At 49.6% G+C, this 20,118-nt stretch overlaps 1 protein-coding gene across 41 annotated transcripts in view; it reads left to right on the forward strand.

Moving 5' to 3' along the window:
* The window catches only part of CACNA1C (calcium voltage-gated channel subunit alpha1 C), a 746,185-nt gene that overhangs the window by 665,940 nt on the left and 60,127 nt on the right, over positions 1–20,118 (forward strand). For 18 of the 41 annotated variants that reach the window (XM_072799584.1, XM_072799580.1, XM_072799579.1 and 15 more), the window contains one exon: positions 8,451–8,534. In XM_072799584.1, the coding sequence (XP_072655685.1) occupies positions 8,451–8,534 (84 nt within the window). Of the gene's footprint in view, positions 1–7,753; positions 7,838–8,450; positions 8,535–20,118 lie in introns of all 41 variants that reach the window. The other 23 variants (XM_072799571.1, XM_072799575.1, XM_072799572.1 and 20 more) reach the window with 4 other exon arrangements.

The following is a 20,118-nucleotide window of genomic DNA, read 5'->3' on the forward strand; positions in this document are numbered from 1 at the left end:
GCCCTGGCTGCACACTGGGTGGGGTGGCTCCTGCCGGTTTCTTAGCAGCCTGACTGGTGAGGTGGCATTACCCTGATTATTATTTACTTGTGGGTTGTCCATGGGGTACCTGATGCCAAACAGGGCCCGCAGACAGGCACAAATGGGCTTTGTCAAGGAGGGGCCTCCCCACTGGGGCTCTTATACCCAGGGATTTGCATATTGTTACAACATTGTGACAGGTTTCTTTCCTGCCTGGGCTTAAGAGCTTGAAAGTCACTATGAATGATAAAAAATAATTATATGACTTGCATAAAGCCTTTGTGTGGGAAGGGTGGTATTAGCTATTACACTAAATTATTTAATGTGGAAAATTATTCACACTGTGTAAAGAAGCCCAGTGGAAAGTACACTGTGGTTCCCTTCTCCCTCCCTGCCGCTGAGAAACCAGAACACACCGAGTCCCGGAGGGGCAGAGGGATCCCCAGACCTGCAGGGCTCGGGGTCACGGCCGCCCCAGCAGCCCTGAGGCCCGGCCAGCTCCCAGACACTGCCGCAGGGGAGGGGGCGGCGCAGGACAGCCACCAGACAGGCCAGGAGAGGGAGGGCAGCAACACGGCGACCAGCAGGTACTGGACACGTCCTGTGGAACTCAGGTTGTCCTCCCAAAGCCTGCGGGGCTGCACAGTGATTGTTGCTGTTTGACAGGGAAGGAAGCCCAGGCTGTGGGAACTTGCCTGCTCAACTCAAAGCACATCTCTGGAAACGAGCGCAGTAGCTCACTGCATTCACGTTTCATTCACTAGGGCAGGTGCAGGTGCTGCCTCTCACAATTGCACCTGGGCCACACCTGCCCCTTCACTAAGAAGGGCTCAGGTCAGGGAGGGCTTGGAGGGGACCTGTCGGATCTGGGTTGGGAGCGCTTTCCCAGCTGGATTGGAGGAGAGAGCATTCAGGGCAGGCAAACACAGAGGGCTGTCACAGGTCCAGGTCCCAGTCAGCCCCGGGGCCGGGGCCGAGGGGTCGGACGGCTCCTCCTCATTATCTGCTCCCAGTGCTGCCCGTCTTCTCCCTTCCCTTCTCCTTCAAAAAGTGTCCGTGGTGTTTATTTGAACCGCGGTTTGCCCGCATACGCTGCACCGTGTCTGCCCACCCTCGCCCCACCATGGGGACACATCCATTCAGCACCCTGGTCCTGGAGGGGACCTTGGCAGCAGGAAGCTCGGAAGCAGCAGGAGGCAGCTTGGGACCCTGCCACCTACGCAGGTGCACACTGGGCACAGAAGGAACCTGCTGAGGTCCCCAAAAGGAGCTGAGCCGATAACCACGTTTTCATCTGCTCGCAGAGAAGGTGCAAATGTCAGACCTACTCAATTGTGTGTAGTCCTAGGCACCTAGTCAGTGCTCATTATGTGTTGGTGAGAGAAATCGGTGAAAGAGGGCCTTTAAAATGTTCCTGGGCAGGAAAACACTTAATTAAAAAAAAAAATCTGGAGCAGAAGGTGTCCAGGTCAAAGTGCACATTCCTCCACCAATTTCAGGAGCAGCTATGTCCCCACCAACCACTGGGGCAAGGACCCAGTCCCTAACCCTAGCCCGCAGTCTGCTCCTGCCCCCTTGTGTCCGCTGCCCCCCACCCCCCCAAGCCTGGGGGGTCTGTGCAGCCCGAGCCTCCAGGAGCTTCCGAATAAGCACATCGCAGGGTAGCAGCTGCCAGAGGAGGGCAGGATCCTCACTGCCTCCCCAGGCTGCCGGGGGCCTGGAGCAGCTGCATGCTCTGGTTATAACTTCTCCAGTAGACGCCACTAATCTCCATGATTACTGTTATGTCTAAATGACGTCCTAACATAATACAATTCCTATTATCTCTGCTTGGTGTCAGTTACCATTGTGTTCCACGAGATTCCATGAGACTGACTCTTCCCACTGCCGCTGTGCTGCCAGCTGCATCCAGCACCTCTCCCTGACTCATTTGCTGTCCCCCACGTCTCAGTCCCACCACCTGGAAGCAAGAGAGATCAGTGCTCCCAAGGCACTGGACACAGCCTCCCCCGGCCACACCACCTGCCTCTGCGCAGCTCCCTGCCTCCTGTACCTTCTTTCGAATGCCTGCTCACTCAAGCAGGGGCTCTTGTTCTCTTTCAGGGACCCCCTGCCCTGGGGTGAGGATGAGCCATCTTTGACCCCTGCCTCCAGTGGGTGGCCTGACCCCTCCCCCAGCTTTGTGTAGACTCCCGGCTTTCGCCCGGAGAAGCAGAGCCACCAGAGACCCTAGGCCTGCCTCCCGGGACCATGTGTCCCGCCTGCCTCTGCTCATGCTCCCTTCCACTCCCTCCTCTTACTCCTTTCTCCTTCTCCCCACTTCCCACCAACTGTGTAGCTTTTCCTCTCTAACTCCTCCTTCCCTGCTTCCCTCTGCTTCTGCCATCTACCTTCCATGAATTTCCCCATCTGTGCCCTTCTCACCTTTTGCTTCTCATGTGATTCCTCAGTCCCTTTGCTTCTCTGGCATCACTACCTCCTGCCAGTTGGCTTCTCCCTCCCTCTTGACACTCCTCCTTCCCTGGCCTTTCTCTGTCTCAATTCCAGCACCTCCACTTCTAATCTTGGCTCAGATCTCTCACGTCAACACTGTGCCTAGCAATGTTCTCTGGAGCTCCAGGTCCCTGGAAGTAAATAGCCCCAGACAGACTTAAAGTCCAGGTTGGCTTTCTGAACATCAGGCCAGGAAAGTTTCCTCATCACCCCCTCTGGGTTCCTTCATTTTATCATTGGAGGTAGATTCTGCATTGGGCAGGCAGGAACAGAGAAGAGGAAAAAAATGAGTGATGGCAGCAAAAGAATTCTTACCTCAAAATCCCTAATAAGAATGCACAGCATACTCCCAGGTGTGCAGATTTTCTTGTGATACGTTCTCACCACCAATCTGTTTTAAAGCTTTTGTTGTCTCTGAGATCACGGAGGAGGCCTCTGCCCTGGGCAGGGAAGTTGCTGAGAATCCAGCATTCAAGGGCAAAGGCACGTACCTACAACCTCTCAGCCCTGCTCCCCGGGATTAAAGGTGAGAAACAGGCCCACCTGACAGTCCATTCCTGTCCTCCTGGCCCTCCAGGCAGAAGAAAAGGGTCCTCGGTCTCCCCCAATGGAAATAGTGGTTTCTAAGGACCTGGCAGCTAACTGTCCACACTACCCTACGTCTAATAAAATTTAGCCATGACAACTTGCAAACTGTCATCGATCTCAAAACAGTACCAGCCAGATTTCATGCAAGAGTCTCCAGACAGTCACACTACTCACTAGAGACTTAAGATGGGCAGAAAAGGTCCTAGATGCAGATGAAAGGCAAGCTCAGGATTCCAGGACCTTTGACCCTTCCCTCCTTCTATACACCTGGGCTTTGCCTGCCTTTCTACTCAGTCCCACCCCCAAAATGAAACTTGTGAATCCCGTTCAACTAGGAGAGAGGTAGATCAACTTGAGTTAACCCTGACAGTCATCCAGACTTATCTAGAGCTTACTTCAGGCCAGGCACAGGTCCAAGTGTTTTACGTGTATTGTCTCATGTAATCCCCACTGTAGACCTATAGCTTTCCCATTTTACAGGTAGAGAAACTGAGGCACAAAAAGGTGAAGTTATTTGCTCAAGAGTACACAGTTTATGAGTGCCAGAAGTAGAATTTGAACTGACACCCTACCTGCCAAGACCATACCCTTAATACTGCCTCTTTTAATTTGAAATAACTTCAATAAAAATAAAAAAATAAAAAGAAATAGTTTCAATGATGGAGGTGAATCAGGGCACAGAGAACCCAAGAGAGGAAAATCCACAATTCTTGTGCATTCAAAATGCATAACATGGTGTTCCTTTCTAATAATGATTTGCTAAAGCTAGTATCAGTTTTGCCTACATGTTCTCAACCCACCTCAGCCACTGAGCGGAGGGTCAGCAGCTCTCAGGAGAATGGATCATGCTGAGGGTCTAAGCAACTGCAGATCATAGGGGTGGCCACTCCTCGGCCTTAGTGGATACACACAAGAGCATCCCCTGGAAGGCTAGAGGAGAGGCCCATCTTCTGAACTCACCCACGGAGGTTGGGAATTTGAAAGCAGAAAACCCACTGAATCTGCAGGATTTAAGGACATCAAGGGAAAGCCATCTAGTCCCGAAACACCATACCTTCTGGATTATCAGCCCTGCTTGACTCTGGGGAGTTGGACATTAAGAGGTTTGGTTCACCATTTCAGGGAGAGCAAGGAAAACCCTTTCCCTAACCTTGACTTCTACCCTACCATTTGGGACCTCATCACCAGGGAAAGGAGTGACAGGTTTAACCTGGCTCTAGGTCAACCTGATTTCATAAGAGAAAAAGCTTATGATTTTTTTCCCACCCTCCTTCTTCCATTACACCCCCAATATCTGTATTACCTGTGGTTTCCAGCAAATGAGGAGGTAGGCAAAACAGGGTTTTGTTTTGTTTTGTTTTGGGTTTTATGTGTGTGTGTGTGTGTGTGTGTGTGTGTGTGTGTGTGTGAGAGAGAGAGAGAGAGAGAGAACACTAAGCTCTCACACTCCAGAGTGTGCAGGGGAAAAAAAATATCCCTCCAGGGCCTGCCCACTTAGAGATTTGGCCAGGTGTCTAAATGGAGATCACCTTGTTTCTGGGGATGGGTGTGGATTGGGTGGGCAGAAGGACCATTGAGAGTGAGAAGAGGAGGTGGATGAAGGAAACAGACCTGAAAGCTGGATCCAAAATCATTTTCATGGTCCAGTTTGAAGAACTGATGGGCTTGTGGGACAAAGGCATGGGGAAGGTGGGTGGATGGGTGGGGGTGAAAAGCTGCCTCTTAAAGGGATCCTGTCACCTACCCTCCTAGGCAGGCTCCCTCACCCCTGCATTCTAGCTATGTGTAAGTCTCCTGGAGCAGAGTCCAATAAGGCAACTGGTTGGTCTCCGCAGCCTGTGGAGGCCCTGGCACTGGGCCTACCAAGTGGCTCACCCCGGGACGGAGGAGTGGATCAAAAGCCCCAGCAGCACAGTCTCGTGAGGGCAAAGGCAAGGCATGAGGCATTCATCTTGAGACAGCCCCACCTGTGGAAGCCTGTCATGGAAGATTGGGAGGGGGCCACAGTCAAGAAGGAGTGGATTGGCCTGTGTTTTCCATCCATCTGCACGTACACAAATGAGTTTCAGGGAAAGGGTGATGAGCAATGCCCAACCGGGAGGTTGGCAGGGTCCCTTTAAGTGTCAGCCTTCGCTGGGTGCTCGGCAGCTGACTAACCTGTGTATTTATCCTGGCCTTTGCCCTACTCTCTGCCTTCCTTCCCTTTTCTCCTCTCCCAGAGGCGTTGCAGACCAGGCCGGCTCATCCGTTTTGTTGCAGGTCTCCCATGAAGGAGAAGACCAACTCAACTTCCTGTCCTGAGCGCTGAGCCTTCCCCCTCCCTATCTCTCCTCTTGCCCCCACACCCAAATAATGTTTTGTTATGGCATTTTCTAGGCTAGATGCTGAACATTCCTGGTCTGGCTCCTGTTTCTCTCCTTTCTCTTCCTTGACCCTGTCTCCCCTTCCCTTCTGAAATAGCTCTCCCCACAAAGATGGTATTTCCATCGAGAGAAACTCCCCCAGTGTTTTCCAAACTCTAATTTTAAGACACATGCATATTTATAGTTCATTTGGGGTCTTCACTCTTTACCTCTCCTCCTTAAAAATCAGTCTTCTCCAGTTGCCCTGTGAATAATATCTAAGAACTGGGGAGGGAATTGGTTATTTCCTGCTTATAACATGTGACTTAAATGGGAAAGAACAGCCTCTCTCTGCCTCAAAGGCTCTAGTATATTCAGAAATGATTCTGGGAAGCCAACAAGAAAGCCATGATTTCCAGCTGACCTTCACCTGACCCACGCCCTGGCCAACCTCTGCTTCCCCAGTCTGGCTGTCCAAAGTCTCCGCCATGGCGTTTCTGTTTTCTTTTGGCAGAAATGCCTGGGAACCAAGAGGCCCCTTTCCCTGTGACCTGACCTCCCACTCTAAGAATAACAGCCCTAGGACAGCATGTCTTGTGATCCCTTTGGAAAGAGGGCATGGCTGGGAAGTGGGGAAGTTCAGGGAGCTGGATAGAGCCAGGAGGAAATGGAAGAACACAGACTCTTGGCTCTTGTGAGTAAAAAATTAAAAGGGAGAGTTTGCAGCCCTCAAGAGAACTGGGGAAAGAAGTCTGGGAAACTCTCCTAGGACCCTGAATGCTTTCATACCCACTCCCCAACTTCTAGAATCCCATCTCCTGGAAGCCCCAACTAGTGGCCCAGAGAACAGGAAAATGCTGATCCTGCCAAACAAATGTGGTCCAACCCTGTCTTGTCTCCTTTACTGAACACTCCCTGGAAAAGTGAAGATGCAAATGTCCTTTTAAAAAGAAGACAAGTATCTTTAGCACTAGGTCCTTTCCTTTCCACTCCTGGGGAGTATGACTATCCAGTCCCTGGAGTTGCCTGACCTGTGAGCCTCTACCCCATGTGGCCACAGAGTAGAGGCTCTAGACTCCCACCTCTCAAAGAGACAAGAGACCTGTCCACTCTGTGAAGAGTCCACCCTCCCAGGACTCCTGGAAACCTCTAGCCTATCCCTTGGTTGACTAGTTGTCCAAGACCTCAAAAAAGTCTTTCAATAACATCTCTTCCCTTCTCCAAATACAATGGAACACAAATGAAATCCAGGTGTACAGGGTACAGCAGTGAAATTGGGACACTGCCTTACCACTTGGGGCCATAATCTCTCTTTATGGCACGACTGCCTTCACTCCCTTCCTGCAAAGTCTTTGTCCACATACCCTCTACCCAGACTCCTCCTCTCAATCTAGTTTTCAGGCTTTGATAATTTCCTTCACTTTGGTTGGCATTTGCATTTCAATGGGACTCTACCTCAAACTAATGATGTTAGGAAAGGAACCTAGGGGAGGTGCTTAGGAGACACCCCCACCCCCAAAGCACTAGCTGGGGCCATATCTGACACTACCAAACTATAAGACAGACGTGGACTCTGTCTCCTTTCAGTTAGTACAACTTTTGCCAGGCCAGAGCTGTCCCTGGAAACACCAGGGCGTGTTCAGTTCTGGAGCAGGGGTGATCCTGATTCTAACTGCAGGGCGTCCAGCTTATTGCAGGTATTGTTTTAATGACGCAGTCCTCTTGTTATTGGCAAGCTTTACGTCAGTCACCGCTGAGCCCAGATGACCCAGCCACCCTACTGAACCACGCTGCTGTGGTTTTCAGGGACTTTGGAACTCCCAGATCATTCATAGGACCACGGCCCACTCACCTCGAGGGAGTCACACACCTGTGTCCCTCCCTGCCTCCAGGCAGCGGGCCCCTCTGATGCAGGAGAACCGGGGACATAGGAGATGCTGAGCGAGGACTGAGAAGGGAGTCCAGCCATGTCCCTGCGCTACTGCCACTCGCACTGCCTACTCCCATGCCCAGCCCTGCCCCCAGAGGGAAGCAGAAAGAGCCTTTGTGCAGGAGGGTGGTGAGGTGGGATGGATCTGGAGGAAGGGGGCTGTGTGACCATGGAGGGTGGGGCAGGAGGGTTGGGCCAGCCGCCTCCCAGCCCCGCGCCCCCGCTTCCCTCCTGGGCTCCTGGCCGCAGTAAGGGTGCTCCCAACTCCAGCAGCAACACTGAGGTGCCCGGACGGTGATTCTGATGGTGATGTTGCTCTGTTCTTGTCTGTCTAATATTCCTTTTTAATCCCCATCCTGCCTGCCCCTCCCTTATGTAGGGTTACTTTAGTGATCCCTGGAATGTTTTTGACTTCCTCATCGTAATTGGCAGCATAATTGACGTCATTCTCAGTGAAACTAATGTGAGTATGACTCTGCCCTCCCCAGGAAGCCTCCTCCTCCTCCTCTGCCTCCTCTCTTTCCCCTCACTCTCACTCTCGCTCTCTCTCTCTCTCTACCTCCTTTTGTTTGGTTGGTTTTTTAATTTCCTGTTTTTACCCCCCTCCAGTCATGCTTTTTATTGAACCTGCCGTCGTCTGTGGGGGAAAAAAAGTGGGAGCTTCTCCTCCTTTTTTTCTGCATGGCCGGCTCTGCCCTGCCGCGCTGGGCCCAGGGGCCCAGAGCTGAGCGGGGGGGCGGCCGCGTGGGGCTGCCCGGCCCCCTCCCCGGCGCCCGGCCCAGCGGAACCTCGGTACTAACCCAGCTTTTGTCAGGCCTTTCCGCCCCGTGAGAACCAGGTTGCCCAGGTTTGAGCTGCCAGAACTGTAGAGTGGTAAGAGAGTATTTAATATGCCCACGTAACCTCTTTCTTTTCTCATTTTTTCTCTTCTCTCCTTTCTTTCATGCTTTTTTTTTTTTTTTTCATTTTTCCTCTTCCTTTTTGTTTTGTTTTTCTCCTTTGTTCTTGGTTGTTTTTTTTTTTTTTTTCTTTCTCTTCTCTCTCTCTCTCTTCCTCGGCTTCTCTGCCCCATGCAGCACTATTTCTGTGATGCATGGAATACATTTGACGCCTTGATTGTTGTGGGTAGCATTGTTGATATAGCAATCACCGAGGTAAACGTAAGTACATGGCGTCTGTCCCTAACTGTCCGTGCCTGCTCTAACACTCATTTGTCTTTGCCCCGGTTCATTTTTTTTTTCTTCATTTTATTTTCTCCTCCCCGTCTCCTTATTTTCATTTCATTTGTTCTATTTGTTTAAATTGGTTTAAAGGATTTTTTTCTTGTTGCTTTATTTTGAACTTTTCTGTTCTTTTTTTTTTTTCTTTTTAACTTTTGGAACGAGTTAGGCCTCCCCTTTCCTTTTACGTCCTGATTGCTGCATCTTCTCTCTCTCCCGTTCCAATGAGCCTGGCATGACTCACACTGTATAGGAGGACGCAGCTATGGGAGCCAGAGAGTGCCAGAATGAGGGGATATTTACAACTTCTGGGCCACAACTGGGGCAGGGACCCAAGCCTCTCCTCACCCCCCACCTCCCCTCCACACTGCTGCGTTTCCCTGTCTCCCCTGCACCTCCACAGCACCTTGGAAAGGAGCTCTCTCAAGGTGGACCACCAAAGTTAAGGTTTGGACTTTGCCTGCCTTGTGAGCCCCCCTGGGGTAATGTAGCTAGTGTTATGTTGACACTAAAACGTCAGCAGCCAGTGCAGGCAGCCCAGCCCCCCAAGCTCTTTGGGGATCTGGGCCATGTCAGGACTCCTGTTGGGTCCCACTTCCCTGGAGCAGCCAAAGAGCCAGGTGGCTGTGTGGTCCATCAGGAGCTCTTTCCGAGGGCGGGGACCTTGCCTCCCGCTTGCTGTGGAAGCAGACTCGGGATGAGCACCTCACTCCCACATGATGTGGCCCAGAGAACTGACTCTCACACCTGCCTGCTTCTCCCCCACCCCTCAATCCCCTCACAACCCTGTCCCTGGCTCCCTGGCCTCAGACAGAACCCTGGCCCCTGCCCCCGCCCAGGGCCTCCTGCCATCATCTCCCGAGCTGTCTCCTCCTATACAGCTCCCTCCAGTTCCTGCACATGTCTTTTTGTTACCTGGCATGTTGAAACCTTCCTTCTTTATCTATAGGCAAGCCCACTTGAGGTTAGTCTTTAACACGTGTTGTTTAATTTTATTTGTTGTTATTATTTTTCCTTAATTAAGAGACTTGCACAAACCTTTGATGCACTGAACCATTGAATAACAGCACGGAGCAGATGCTATAGAGTTTTGTTCTAAGATGTTTGAACCAATCCTACCAACTGCCACCATCTCCCTACTGCGTCCTTACCCTCCCCCTCCACTCCATATTTTGCTCCCAAGCAGTTGAACTGACATGTTATCTTATCTGCCTGACTCCCCTGACTAGAAGTCTGTCCACTCCCCTTCCAGCAGATGGACGTTGGCAGGAGCCTGTTGCACTTTCCCTACATCCCCCTCTTGCACCCTCCCTGCCCACCCTTTAGCTATAGATTTGATGGCCCCTCTGTCTCCAAAATCCCCCCTGGGCTATCTTTGTCTCATGGTGTGTGTGTGTGTGCGTGTGTGTGTGTGTGTGTGTGTACACACTGCTCTTTGACTTCTCCCAGGAAACCATCAGATTATTTTTAAAAGTCCACCTTTCAGCTCATGCTCTGTACCTTCCTGCCCCTCACAGCCACCCTCATCTCACCACTCTGAGCACACTCTGGGCTTTTCTGGCCAGAGGAGCCCTACATTGTATGTCAGGTGCATTTCAGGGCCAGGAGTTACCACCGAATTTCTAAAAGCCTGTGCCTTTGTGCCTGTAGCTGGTGCTGGGCAGTGCTCTCAAAGGAGAGAGTGTGTGAGGAGAGAGATGGGGAAGAGACAGCAGCTCTGCCTTCAGAGAGTCATGTTTTGCAGACAGCAGTGCAGGTCCATACGAATCTGTGCCCAGGGACCGGAAGCCCGGCAGGAAAATGCAGGAAGTTGACAGCAAGCTGCTCCCCTGGATGCAGGGAGGGCCCACTGAAGTCCCAGGTGGTGAAGGGGTACCCTGTTGGTCCTCACTGTCAATAAGACCTGTATCATTCAACCTTTCATTTTCTCCCAAACTACTGGGTTTTTTTAAATGAAAAACAAAGCAAAAAAAAAAAGTCACTAGGGTATAAAATTTCTACAGAAAGAGTGGCTGTGTTGGGGATAGGAGGTGGCCAGGGCAAGAACGGAGCATGAAATTATCATGCAGATCCTTATGTTTGTATAATGGTTTTCTATTTGCAATTCACCTGGCATTTATCTCAGGTAACTCTTAACTGCCCTGTGAGTATGACAGGCAAGAATTATCATCCTCAAATTGCTGACCCTAAGATGCTGACCGAGAGATTTAAGTGCCCTTCAGGACAACACAGCTGGAACCCAGGCCTCCTGGGATGGCCTGCTCACTTTGCCTGGGGCCAGAGTTCCTGTCTCTTCAGTCCAAGATGCCTTCAGCAAACACATACAGTTCACATAACTCCCGCACAGGAATTCCCACTAGTCAGGATTTGTTCAGCTCTTATGGTCTGTAATTTATAGTTTAAGTAACCATCCAGGTTCTTTTCCCATTTTCTAAACAAAAAGTTATGACCACCTTAGAGTCCAGGTCCACCCCAGCTCTTCCAAACGTCCCTTCACCTTATGCGGAGATTTTTCTTCACACCTCCAGATTGAAGAATTTGTTAAAAGTCATTACTGTAGGGTTGTCTGGGGATCAAATGGGGACAGTCGGTGTAATGAAGAGCAAGAGGAGGTGTCCAGAGACCCACTGCCCAGTGAATGGCTTCTGAACAAAGAGAATAAATGTAATATCACCCAAGTCCCAAAGGCAGTGCAGGAGAGAAAGAAGGGGCCGGATGTGAGGTCAAAACTTATCTCCATAGAAGTTAACAAAATGTCCAAAGACTTAGTCTCCTCATCTGTCAAAGGAATGTGATGATATTTACTGCAGTGTGTTTTGAGCTGAACAAGAGCATCTATTTTAAAACTCTATGTAACTGTAAAGCACCACTGAGTGGGAGAGACTACAGCACCCAAGCAAATGACATTTTTTCCAAAACCCCTACTGGAATAGCTGGAAGGGCCTCATCTCCAACCAGTTATATCTAAGTATAACTTACTACCCACAGACACTGTGAGGGTCCTTAATTTCCTGGATCTATGATTAGACTCTGGAACATGGTGGACAGGTTCAGCCAGATGAAAGTAAGCGTCTATTGATCACTGTGCCCAATTCAGGCCTCAATGGGTCTGCTCCACAAGCACAGTCCTGGCACAACCCTACACGCAAGGAAGCAGCCAATAGTGTGAATGACAAACTAAGAAGCAATGATACCTACGTATGAGGTGTTATAGTATTAATAGCAATACCTAGGTATTAGGTGTATAGATCCTTCCACCACAGGGTTCTGCCTTCAAGTCACCAGCAGCTTATGAGTCTGGGGTGGTTTCCTGGTGCTACTCTAGACCTTCCCAGAATTTTCTAGTCATACTGTCATCACAAGATATCCATTCCCAAACACATGTTCTATTTGGCAGGAATCCACGCTTTTAGCCTCAGAGGAATCCATGAGGGCTTTTCACCTGTCACTCATCTTTAGCTCTTTTAAAACTACGGAAATCAACTCTCTTTTCCCTCACCAAATCCCATACTTATTCCAACTGCCCTCAAAAACCCCCCACATGTATACTCTTGTCCTCTCAATGCCTTCTTTCTCCTCCTCACCTTCAATACATAGGCCCTAGTGGGCCTCCCTCTCCGGAACAGGTTTCCCACCAATCCCAGGCCATCACTTATTCACTTCACTGTGAAGTTTATAGTCTCACTTTCTGTGTGTGCCAAGCACTATTTCAGGCACCTAGGATACAATAGTGGACAAAAGAAAAGCTCCTTTCTCATGAGCTAGCATTCCAGGGCAGGGGGAATAACCAGACGATGAGCAGTGCCATACATATAGAAAATAGGAATATCGAGTGTACTGTATGCTAAATGACAATAGTACTTTGGAAAAAATTATGCCAAGTTAGGGGGATCAGAGGTTCTGGAGACAGAGAAGACAGGCTCAGTGTCAAATTAAGATGGGCTTTCCTGAGGAGGCAACATTGGCACAAAGCGAAGATGTGAAGGCCATAAGGAGCTACCTATGCAGGTATCCGGGAGAGGAGCTTCGGGCCCAGGGGAACAGCCACTGTGGCTGGAGTCTACTGAGCAGGGGAGAAGAAGAGAGAGGGGACTGGCCAGGGGGCCGGAATTTGGCTTTTATGCTGAGTAAGAAGGGAAGCCTCTGGTGCCTTCGAGAAGAGCCATCCCATTGATCTGACATGTTTACAAAGGACCGCCTTGCTGTCTATGAGAGTCAAGGGTGGAAGCCCAAACACCACTCAGAAGGCAAATGCGATAATCCAGGTGGGAAGCGATGGTAGCTGGTGACAAAGCAGGAGCATTAGAAGTGGTAGGAATATGGTTAGATTCTCAATCTGTTTTGAAAATAGAACAGCGTCTCCTGACAGACTGGGCATGGGTATGGGAGAAAGAGGTATCCAGGATGCCTGGGGGGTTAAAGCCTCGGCAGTGGGAGGTTAGAGTTGGTATCCACCAGGAAGGACAGCAGGTAAAGCATGTTTGAGTGAGGAAGACAGGAGCTCAGTGAAGATGTGTCTCCCGGACCTGCCAGCGGAAATGTCAGCTAGACAGTGGGGCGCACCGTCTAATTTACAACTTACTACCCACAGACACTGTGAGGGTCCTTAATTTCCTGGATATGATTAGACTCTGGAACATGGTGGACAGGTTCAGCCAGATGAAAGTAAGCACCTACTGATCACCGTGCCCAACTCAGACCTCGATGGGCCTACTCCACAGGCACAGTCCCGGCACAACCCTGCATGGGGGCATGCAGTCAGCTGCATACAGATGCTCTTCAAAGCCACAACAGTGCTGAAGAGCACCGAGAGAGGGAAGAAGACCCAGGAGAGACAAGGGCTGAGCTAGGGCTTCCAGCAGGAGGAGGGCAGCAGCCTTGTGCTCACAGCCACTCTGTGGCTGCCTTCCTGTTCGCTCTGGGAGATGCTGATGAACAGATGCAGATGTAACTGGAGGCAGATCATGAGGCCCCACCTTGCATCACTGCCCTGGGCACTGGCTGCGCCCCTCATCATCCCTGAGGAGTTACCTTGTTCCCTGGCTGAGGCTCCCCGTTCTTCGTGTGCCCTGTAAGGACAGAGCGCCACAGCACCTCCGTTCCAGTCTTCCTTTATTTCTCGGGTCTGAAGCGATATTTCCCAGAGGGAAAACCCAAAGAGGCAATCCCTGTGATTGTTAATGGAATGTCAAAAAAATGCTTCCTAACACCCCAAACTGTGATCAGTTTTGGTGCCTGGGACAACAGCCTTTGCCAATGCTCTCCTTGTTTGTTCTGCATTTTAGAGTCCATTCCCAAGCAGAAAGTGCTGAGAGGCCCTGATCCTTGCTTTATGGATACAGAGAAATAGTCCCAAAGTGTGAATTAAGAAGCCTGGGTTCTGTTGTCTTCAGCTCTGGCAGCAGTGATCCCTGTGATTTAGAGCAAAGAACCCCATTCTCTGGGCCTCAAGGCACAAGGGGGAGGAGGAGCAAGTTGAGATGGTCTCAGCAGGTCCTTGAGATCTAGCATTCCATGATGCTGGCCTGGGCATTTTCTGATCTAGTTTGAGACATTTTCATTTCCCCTCACCACCTTGCAGATTCTAGAGGGGCATTCCTTTCATAAAGCTTCCAAAGCCTGTGGGAATTGGCTCACTTGGCTTTGGCTGGGCTCATGTGAAAATTCTCCAGACAGCAGGCCCTAGAGGGACCTTCAGAGAGAGAAATAGGACAGAGTAAGGGCTTCTGGGAAGGTTCAGAGGGAAAACAATCTGGAGGATTTGTTTAGGTGCCAAAGTGCTGGTCCACAGAAGTGACCAGAGCAGGAAAATCAAGTTCATTAACAATGGCACTAGCTGTGATCTTAGCTGATCAGGACAAGGCAGGGACGAGGAAGAGGAGGAAGAAGAGGGAAACGGTGGCTTCTCTTGGAGAAGCATGTGCCAGGCATTACATTAAAGGCATCATGCACGTGATCAGATTACCGTCTCAGAGCAGTCATTCTCTGCAGGAGGACACTGAGCACACAGGATTAAGAGGTGGCCCAAGATCACATGGCTAATGAGTGGCAAGACTAGGATCTCAAATCCACTTCCACAGAGCCCGCTGGCTAACTCCCTGGGCCTGGCTGCCTGGCCATGGCATCGGGAGGGGCCCCTGCCATCCACAGGTTCTCATTCAGTGCACTGTCAGCATGGTGAGTTGGCGCTGCCAGCGCTGGACCAAGGGAGCCCAGGCTGCCCTGGGAATGCTCAGACAGGCAGTGGTCTGCATACTCCTGACCTATGAGCCTGATTAATGGGGCTCAGGAGAAAAGGGCAAAGTGTACAGCAGCCCCCACTACCCTTGACCACTTGACATTTGCAGCTTGAGAAGAAAATGGGAGGAGGGGGTAGTTACAGGGGGAGGGTGGTAACAAGACTGGGGACTGGGGCTCAGCTGCAGGGAGCGTCCACAGATGTCACCCAGGGGCCTCTATGTGCTTGCCCCAAATCTTCTCCACCCTGGCCCCTGAAGCCAGTGGTACCTTTCCACCACAGACCCATAGGACAAGTAATTGCCCCTTACTGGCTCCCCATAAAAATAATAAAGCAAGTTTCATTCCTTGCTCTGGTTTCAGAGCCTAGAATGGCGGGGAAAGGAGTCATCCTGAGTCACAGAGAATGTGTGACACATGGACCCCTTGGTTGAGTCAGAGAGCTCCACACCCTCTCTCCAGCCTTCAAACCCTAGTGCCTATGGGGAGAAGCAGGCCTGGCCCACCTGGTCTGCCTTTCCCTGCCCCCAACGTAGTAGGGAAGCGTCCAGAAGGGGCACAAGAAGGGTAGGGATGATGCCCCCCCAGAGCCCTGATGAGGGAGCAGGCAGACAGTGGACTTGTCCAAGAACATTAGAGGGGACACAACTTTGCACACCACCTGGCCCAAGCCCATCTCCACATATCCCACACGAGAGCACAAGCCATCTGCTGTGCCACAGGGCCTGGGGATATACCGGTTTTACAGATGAGGACACAGAAGGGCAGGGACAGAAACAACTTGCTCATTCTCACAGCTTGTTAATAGCAAGGCCAACCCTGAGAACCTGGCCCCTGACTCCCGATCAGGTGCGTTAGTGTAGGGGGCTCAACTGGTGGTTAACCAGACATTATCTACATGACAGTGATCAGTGTGGCCAGAGCTGATTCTAAGGTAGACTAAACCAAGATTGGCGGTCTCAGACTAAGCTGGATGAGGCAGACTTGATCCTTGACACCTCTCTATACTTCGGTTTCCCTTTGCTAGACCCCTTCTTCTGTTGCTCTTGCATCTCCCTTCCTGCCTTTTCCCACTTTCAGTACAACCCCAGCCTCGCAACAAAAGTCATGCAACCAAGGTGTCTGTTTCCAATATACTAATTCATACTAGGGTGGTAGTGACTTAGGAAGCTACCCTTCCAAAAAGTAATGTTACCCTTAAAAAGAAATCAGTGATGCTCAACCTAAAGTTTGGATATTTAGTGTGTCTAATATAAGACTTTCAGGAACATGAAACCTGAGTGAGAAAGATATTCCCTACCCTCCCCATCCAGTTGCTCTACAAAGGCAGTTCTCTACTCTGCTTGGAAACAAAGTTGTCCCTCAGGAGATTTAGCAGTGCATCTGGGTACAAGCAGTCTAGTTGACAATGGAGGAGCCATTTTCAAAGCCCCCATGGCTCTGCAAGGTGAGGCTTGCTGTGTGGGCAGCTGACCACAGAGCATCATGAGGTCAGATGTGATAGGAAGTCAGGCCTGGCCTGGTGTGCACGTTTTCCCAAAGCTGTTGGCTTGAGAAGTATCCTGCAGGCTTGACCCGAGAGGTCATGGGAACCTGTTTTTCAAGGACATCCTGGTCTGGGTTCTTAATTCAGCCTATGTTGGGTCATCTGAGTGTTCTGGCAGTCATGACCCATCAGAGCTCCTCCTGGCCTCTGCCTTCTGCCCTCTTCACTTTCTCTTCTCCTCTATTTTTCTTCCTTTCCCTTCCTATTCTCATCATTTCTGTCCAAAAACAGCCCTCTCCTTTCCCCTAAAATAGAAGAGTAGAAGGAAGCTGTCACAACACACCCCTTGGTTTGGCCAGACAGCCATCTGGGCCTAGCCAGTGTCTCTTACTTTTGTTCCCACAGGCTAGCAAGCTACTGTCAGTGTGGTTGCCAGAAAGCTTCTAACGCAAAGGGACCTAGAACATTTCATGAGCTAGTAGGAATGTGAGAGATCTATACCTCAGGTGGGTTTAGAACTACCCAGGAGTGCCCCAAAAAGCATAGCCTTCACCATTTATTCTTCCTATTTAGTGTGCCTTTTCTGTCTTTCATACTCTTGCTTTCTGTCCCCCTTCCTTGTCTGTCCTTCTGGGCTTGTTTTCTCTCTCTCTTTCATATAGAATTTGTTGATGTTTTAGTACTGCAGACAAACTGATTTCATTCGTTTATTCTTCATGGGTCTCTGGTTTGTTATTTGAGTGAAGGATACTGGCTTTCCTTCCCAAGGAAGATAAAACTACCTTGGCAATTTAATCAGTCTTGTTTAGCATGAATTATTGGCAGGTAATAGCACCTGGGGAACCATCAGGCTGCAGGTGAATAACACAGTGACTTCTGGGGCTTAGGCTGCTTGCAATAATAACACAGTGGTCACAGCTGTCCCCCTTCTGCAGTCTAGCACACAGAGGCAGGAGCAGCAAGAGTGAGCCAGGAATCAGCAAACGCCAGCTGGGTACCTCTCCAACAGTCCCCTTGGGGCCAAAGACCCCCTTACAGGAAGTTCCAAATAGGCATTTCTATCAACTGTGTGTCCGTAACCACAAAGATTCAAGAAGGGCCCTTCTCCTTCTGGCCAGAAGTTTATTCTAGTAAGCAGTGTAAGCCAGGAGGTTTCCAACATGGTGGACAGAGGGGAAGGGGGGCTGCTCTTTCCACTTTCCACCGCCTCATCTTTGGACTTTCTTTCATTTCTCCCTGCCCTTTTCTGTTCAGTGTTTTTGCCTCCCTTGTCATCCCCTCCTTTTTCCCTTCTCCTTGGCACCCCTCCTCCACAGATCTATCTCCAAAGACCAAAGACCTCCTCCACAAACCAAAATGGAAATTCTAAGAATGGCTTTCAACGAACCATATTTCTTTCATTTGCCCTTAAATCTGAAAGCCATTGACATCTCCCCCTCAGCTTCTATGTATCCCAGGTGATTTGTGCTTACTTAAGCCTTGCATCTCCCTAGCAAAGAAGCTCTTCATGCAAGTTCAGAGGATTTACAGTTTAAAATGTATTTTACTTTGGCGTCCTTAAAATTCCCTTCCCTGCTGCCATCTCTGGTGGCTCTAATATTCAGCATCTCCCATATCCTCCACATCTGTGGGGCCACAGTTTAGTTCCTGGTTAGAAGAGGAGATAAAAGGATAATGAAGACCTAACCTCCCCATCTTAACCTACACTTGTTGGCTCCTGACCATGACAGTGGTGTTAAATGTCTATAGAAGCCTCTGACTCCTGCCTCTCTCTGTGTGTACCAGCCTGATAATTGTCCTCCCAACTTAGATTAACTGGAGTCTCACCAGCAAAACCCCTCAGGCTTCCACCATCCCACACGACACTCTTGCAACTCAACCAGCCATCCTGTCTTGCAGATCAAATGGAGATGATATTAGAGACTGTGAGTACAGAGAAGCAGAGAGCCTTGGGGAGCAGGGAGGGATGCCAGCTGGACCCGGACCCTCAGGTCGTCTAAAATGGAGTTTATATTAGATTTACTCCCTAAATTCTGGACAAGAGTACTTCAAAAAAGAAAAAAAAAAGCAACAATTCTGTAGCTTGGTAGCTAGATTTACATGCTCCTGTGACATTGCTTTTGACTTTGTTTCAGAGGAATGTAGAGTTTCAGTGACTCTGATATTATAGCCATTGTTTCAATGGCACCAGTGGATTGTGCAGCTCTCTTCTGTAGGGTTTGCTCACAACCTGGCCAAAAGCCAGCCTTCCCTAGGGGAATCAGAAGGTAATCTTTATCTTTCAAAGTCAGCATGTCCAGGAGGGTGCAGCAGTAGCTTATGATCTCTTCAGAATGTTCCGTAATAGCCTGATCTCGAGAGAACATCCTGGAAGACAGCTTGATTGGGTATTACAGCCTAGATATCTACTACCTAGCCTTTAATCCCTAGTAATCCTTGCCTCCTGGCTGTGTTTAGAAAAGAGGAAGAGGAGGAGGAGGAGGAGGAGGAGGAGGAGGGAGGAGGAGGAGGAGGGGAGGAGGAGGAGGAGAAGAAGAAGAGAAGAGGAAGAAGAAGAAGAAGAAGAAGAAGAAGAAGAAGAAGAAGAAGAAGAAGAGATGAGAAAACGTCTCTTTTTTTAAATGATTAAGAGCTATTTTTCAACAACCTTTTAGTTCTCCAGAGAGACTATAATGTTAACAACTGGAAAGATCCCCTCCATCTAGGAGAACCCTCTCTTCGCCAGCTTCTGGTACTCCCTGAATTTCATCCTTCAGGGCCCTATGCATGGTCTAAAGATTCCAGAAACTAAGACTTCATCCACTCAGATGATAACTTCTCATTTGATCCTGAGCTTAATTGAGAAAGACAACTTTCCAAGAATATCTCCTATTTGCTGCCCAGTGCCACTCACATTGTCGTTGTCAGTTATACCAAACCTAGGTAATCTATATAAGTACTGAAGGAACAGGCTTTCCTGTCTATTGCCCTTAGCCTGTTAGCTGGAACCACTAGCCAGGACTTTCTGAAAATGTTCTACCCCTGCCTCACCTATGGAATAACCGCCTTACTTCATTTATACTAATTGCATGAACAAAGTAAGTTAATTGCCCAATGTCTTTAAACCCCTTAAAAATTACCAGATCATTAGAAAACAAAGATGAAATCATTGGCTGCTCAGTGCCTACCATTACTGGAAAGGATGCCATATGAAATTCTGCCAGAATGTTCAGAGTAGGTGAGCAGCTCTGTTCTCTCCCTCTAGAAGGGCAGTACAAGTAGGGTCTCCAGGCTCATGGAAGAGGAGTCTTCAGGGAGGCTCTCTACCCTTTCTTCCCCAGGAAGACCACAGATAGGGAAACTATAAACTAAGGGGAACTGGGAACAAATCTGGGAAAGGGTCAGAGATGGAAGGCGTAAGTACTCCAGGCTACCAACCAATTCTGAGTTTAGCTCAAAAAGCAGAACTAATGCTAGATGATCTCTCCAGACAGTGTACCAGGGAACCACAGAGAGTGGCAAACAGCATAAACATGACTCTGGGATAAAGGTGCAGATGCCCAAACCCAGCAGGTCCAAGCTCCCCTTCTACCTAATCAAGGGATTCCACTTACAGCAGGGCAGGGTACCAAAGACTAAAATGACTACTCAAGATCATTGAGAAAATGTCTGTAGAAGTTTGGCAGTATGTCAGTAGACTGTGGGTTCTCCAAAGGTGAGAGCTATATGTTAGGCTTCTTCCTATTATCTCCACTTCAAAATCACCCAGTGATTGCTTTCTGATTTTATTATGGTTAGTTGTTTTTGAGACCATGGATCTTA

Source organism: Canis lupus, chromosome 25, assembly GCF_048164855.1.
Source record: "Canis lupus baileyi chromosome 25, mCanLup2.hap1, whole genome shotgun sequence".
NCBI classification, from domain to species: Eukaryota; Metazoa; Chordata; class Mammalia; order Carnivora; family Canidae; genus Canis; species Canis lupus.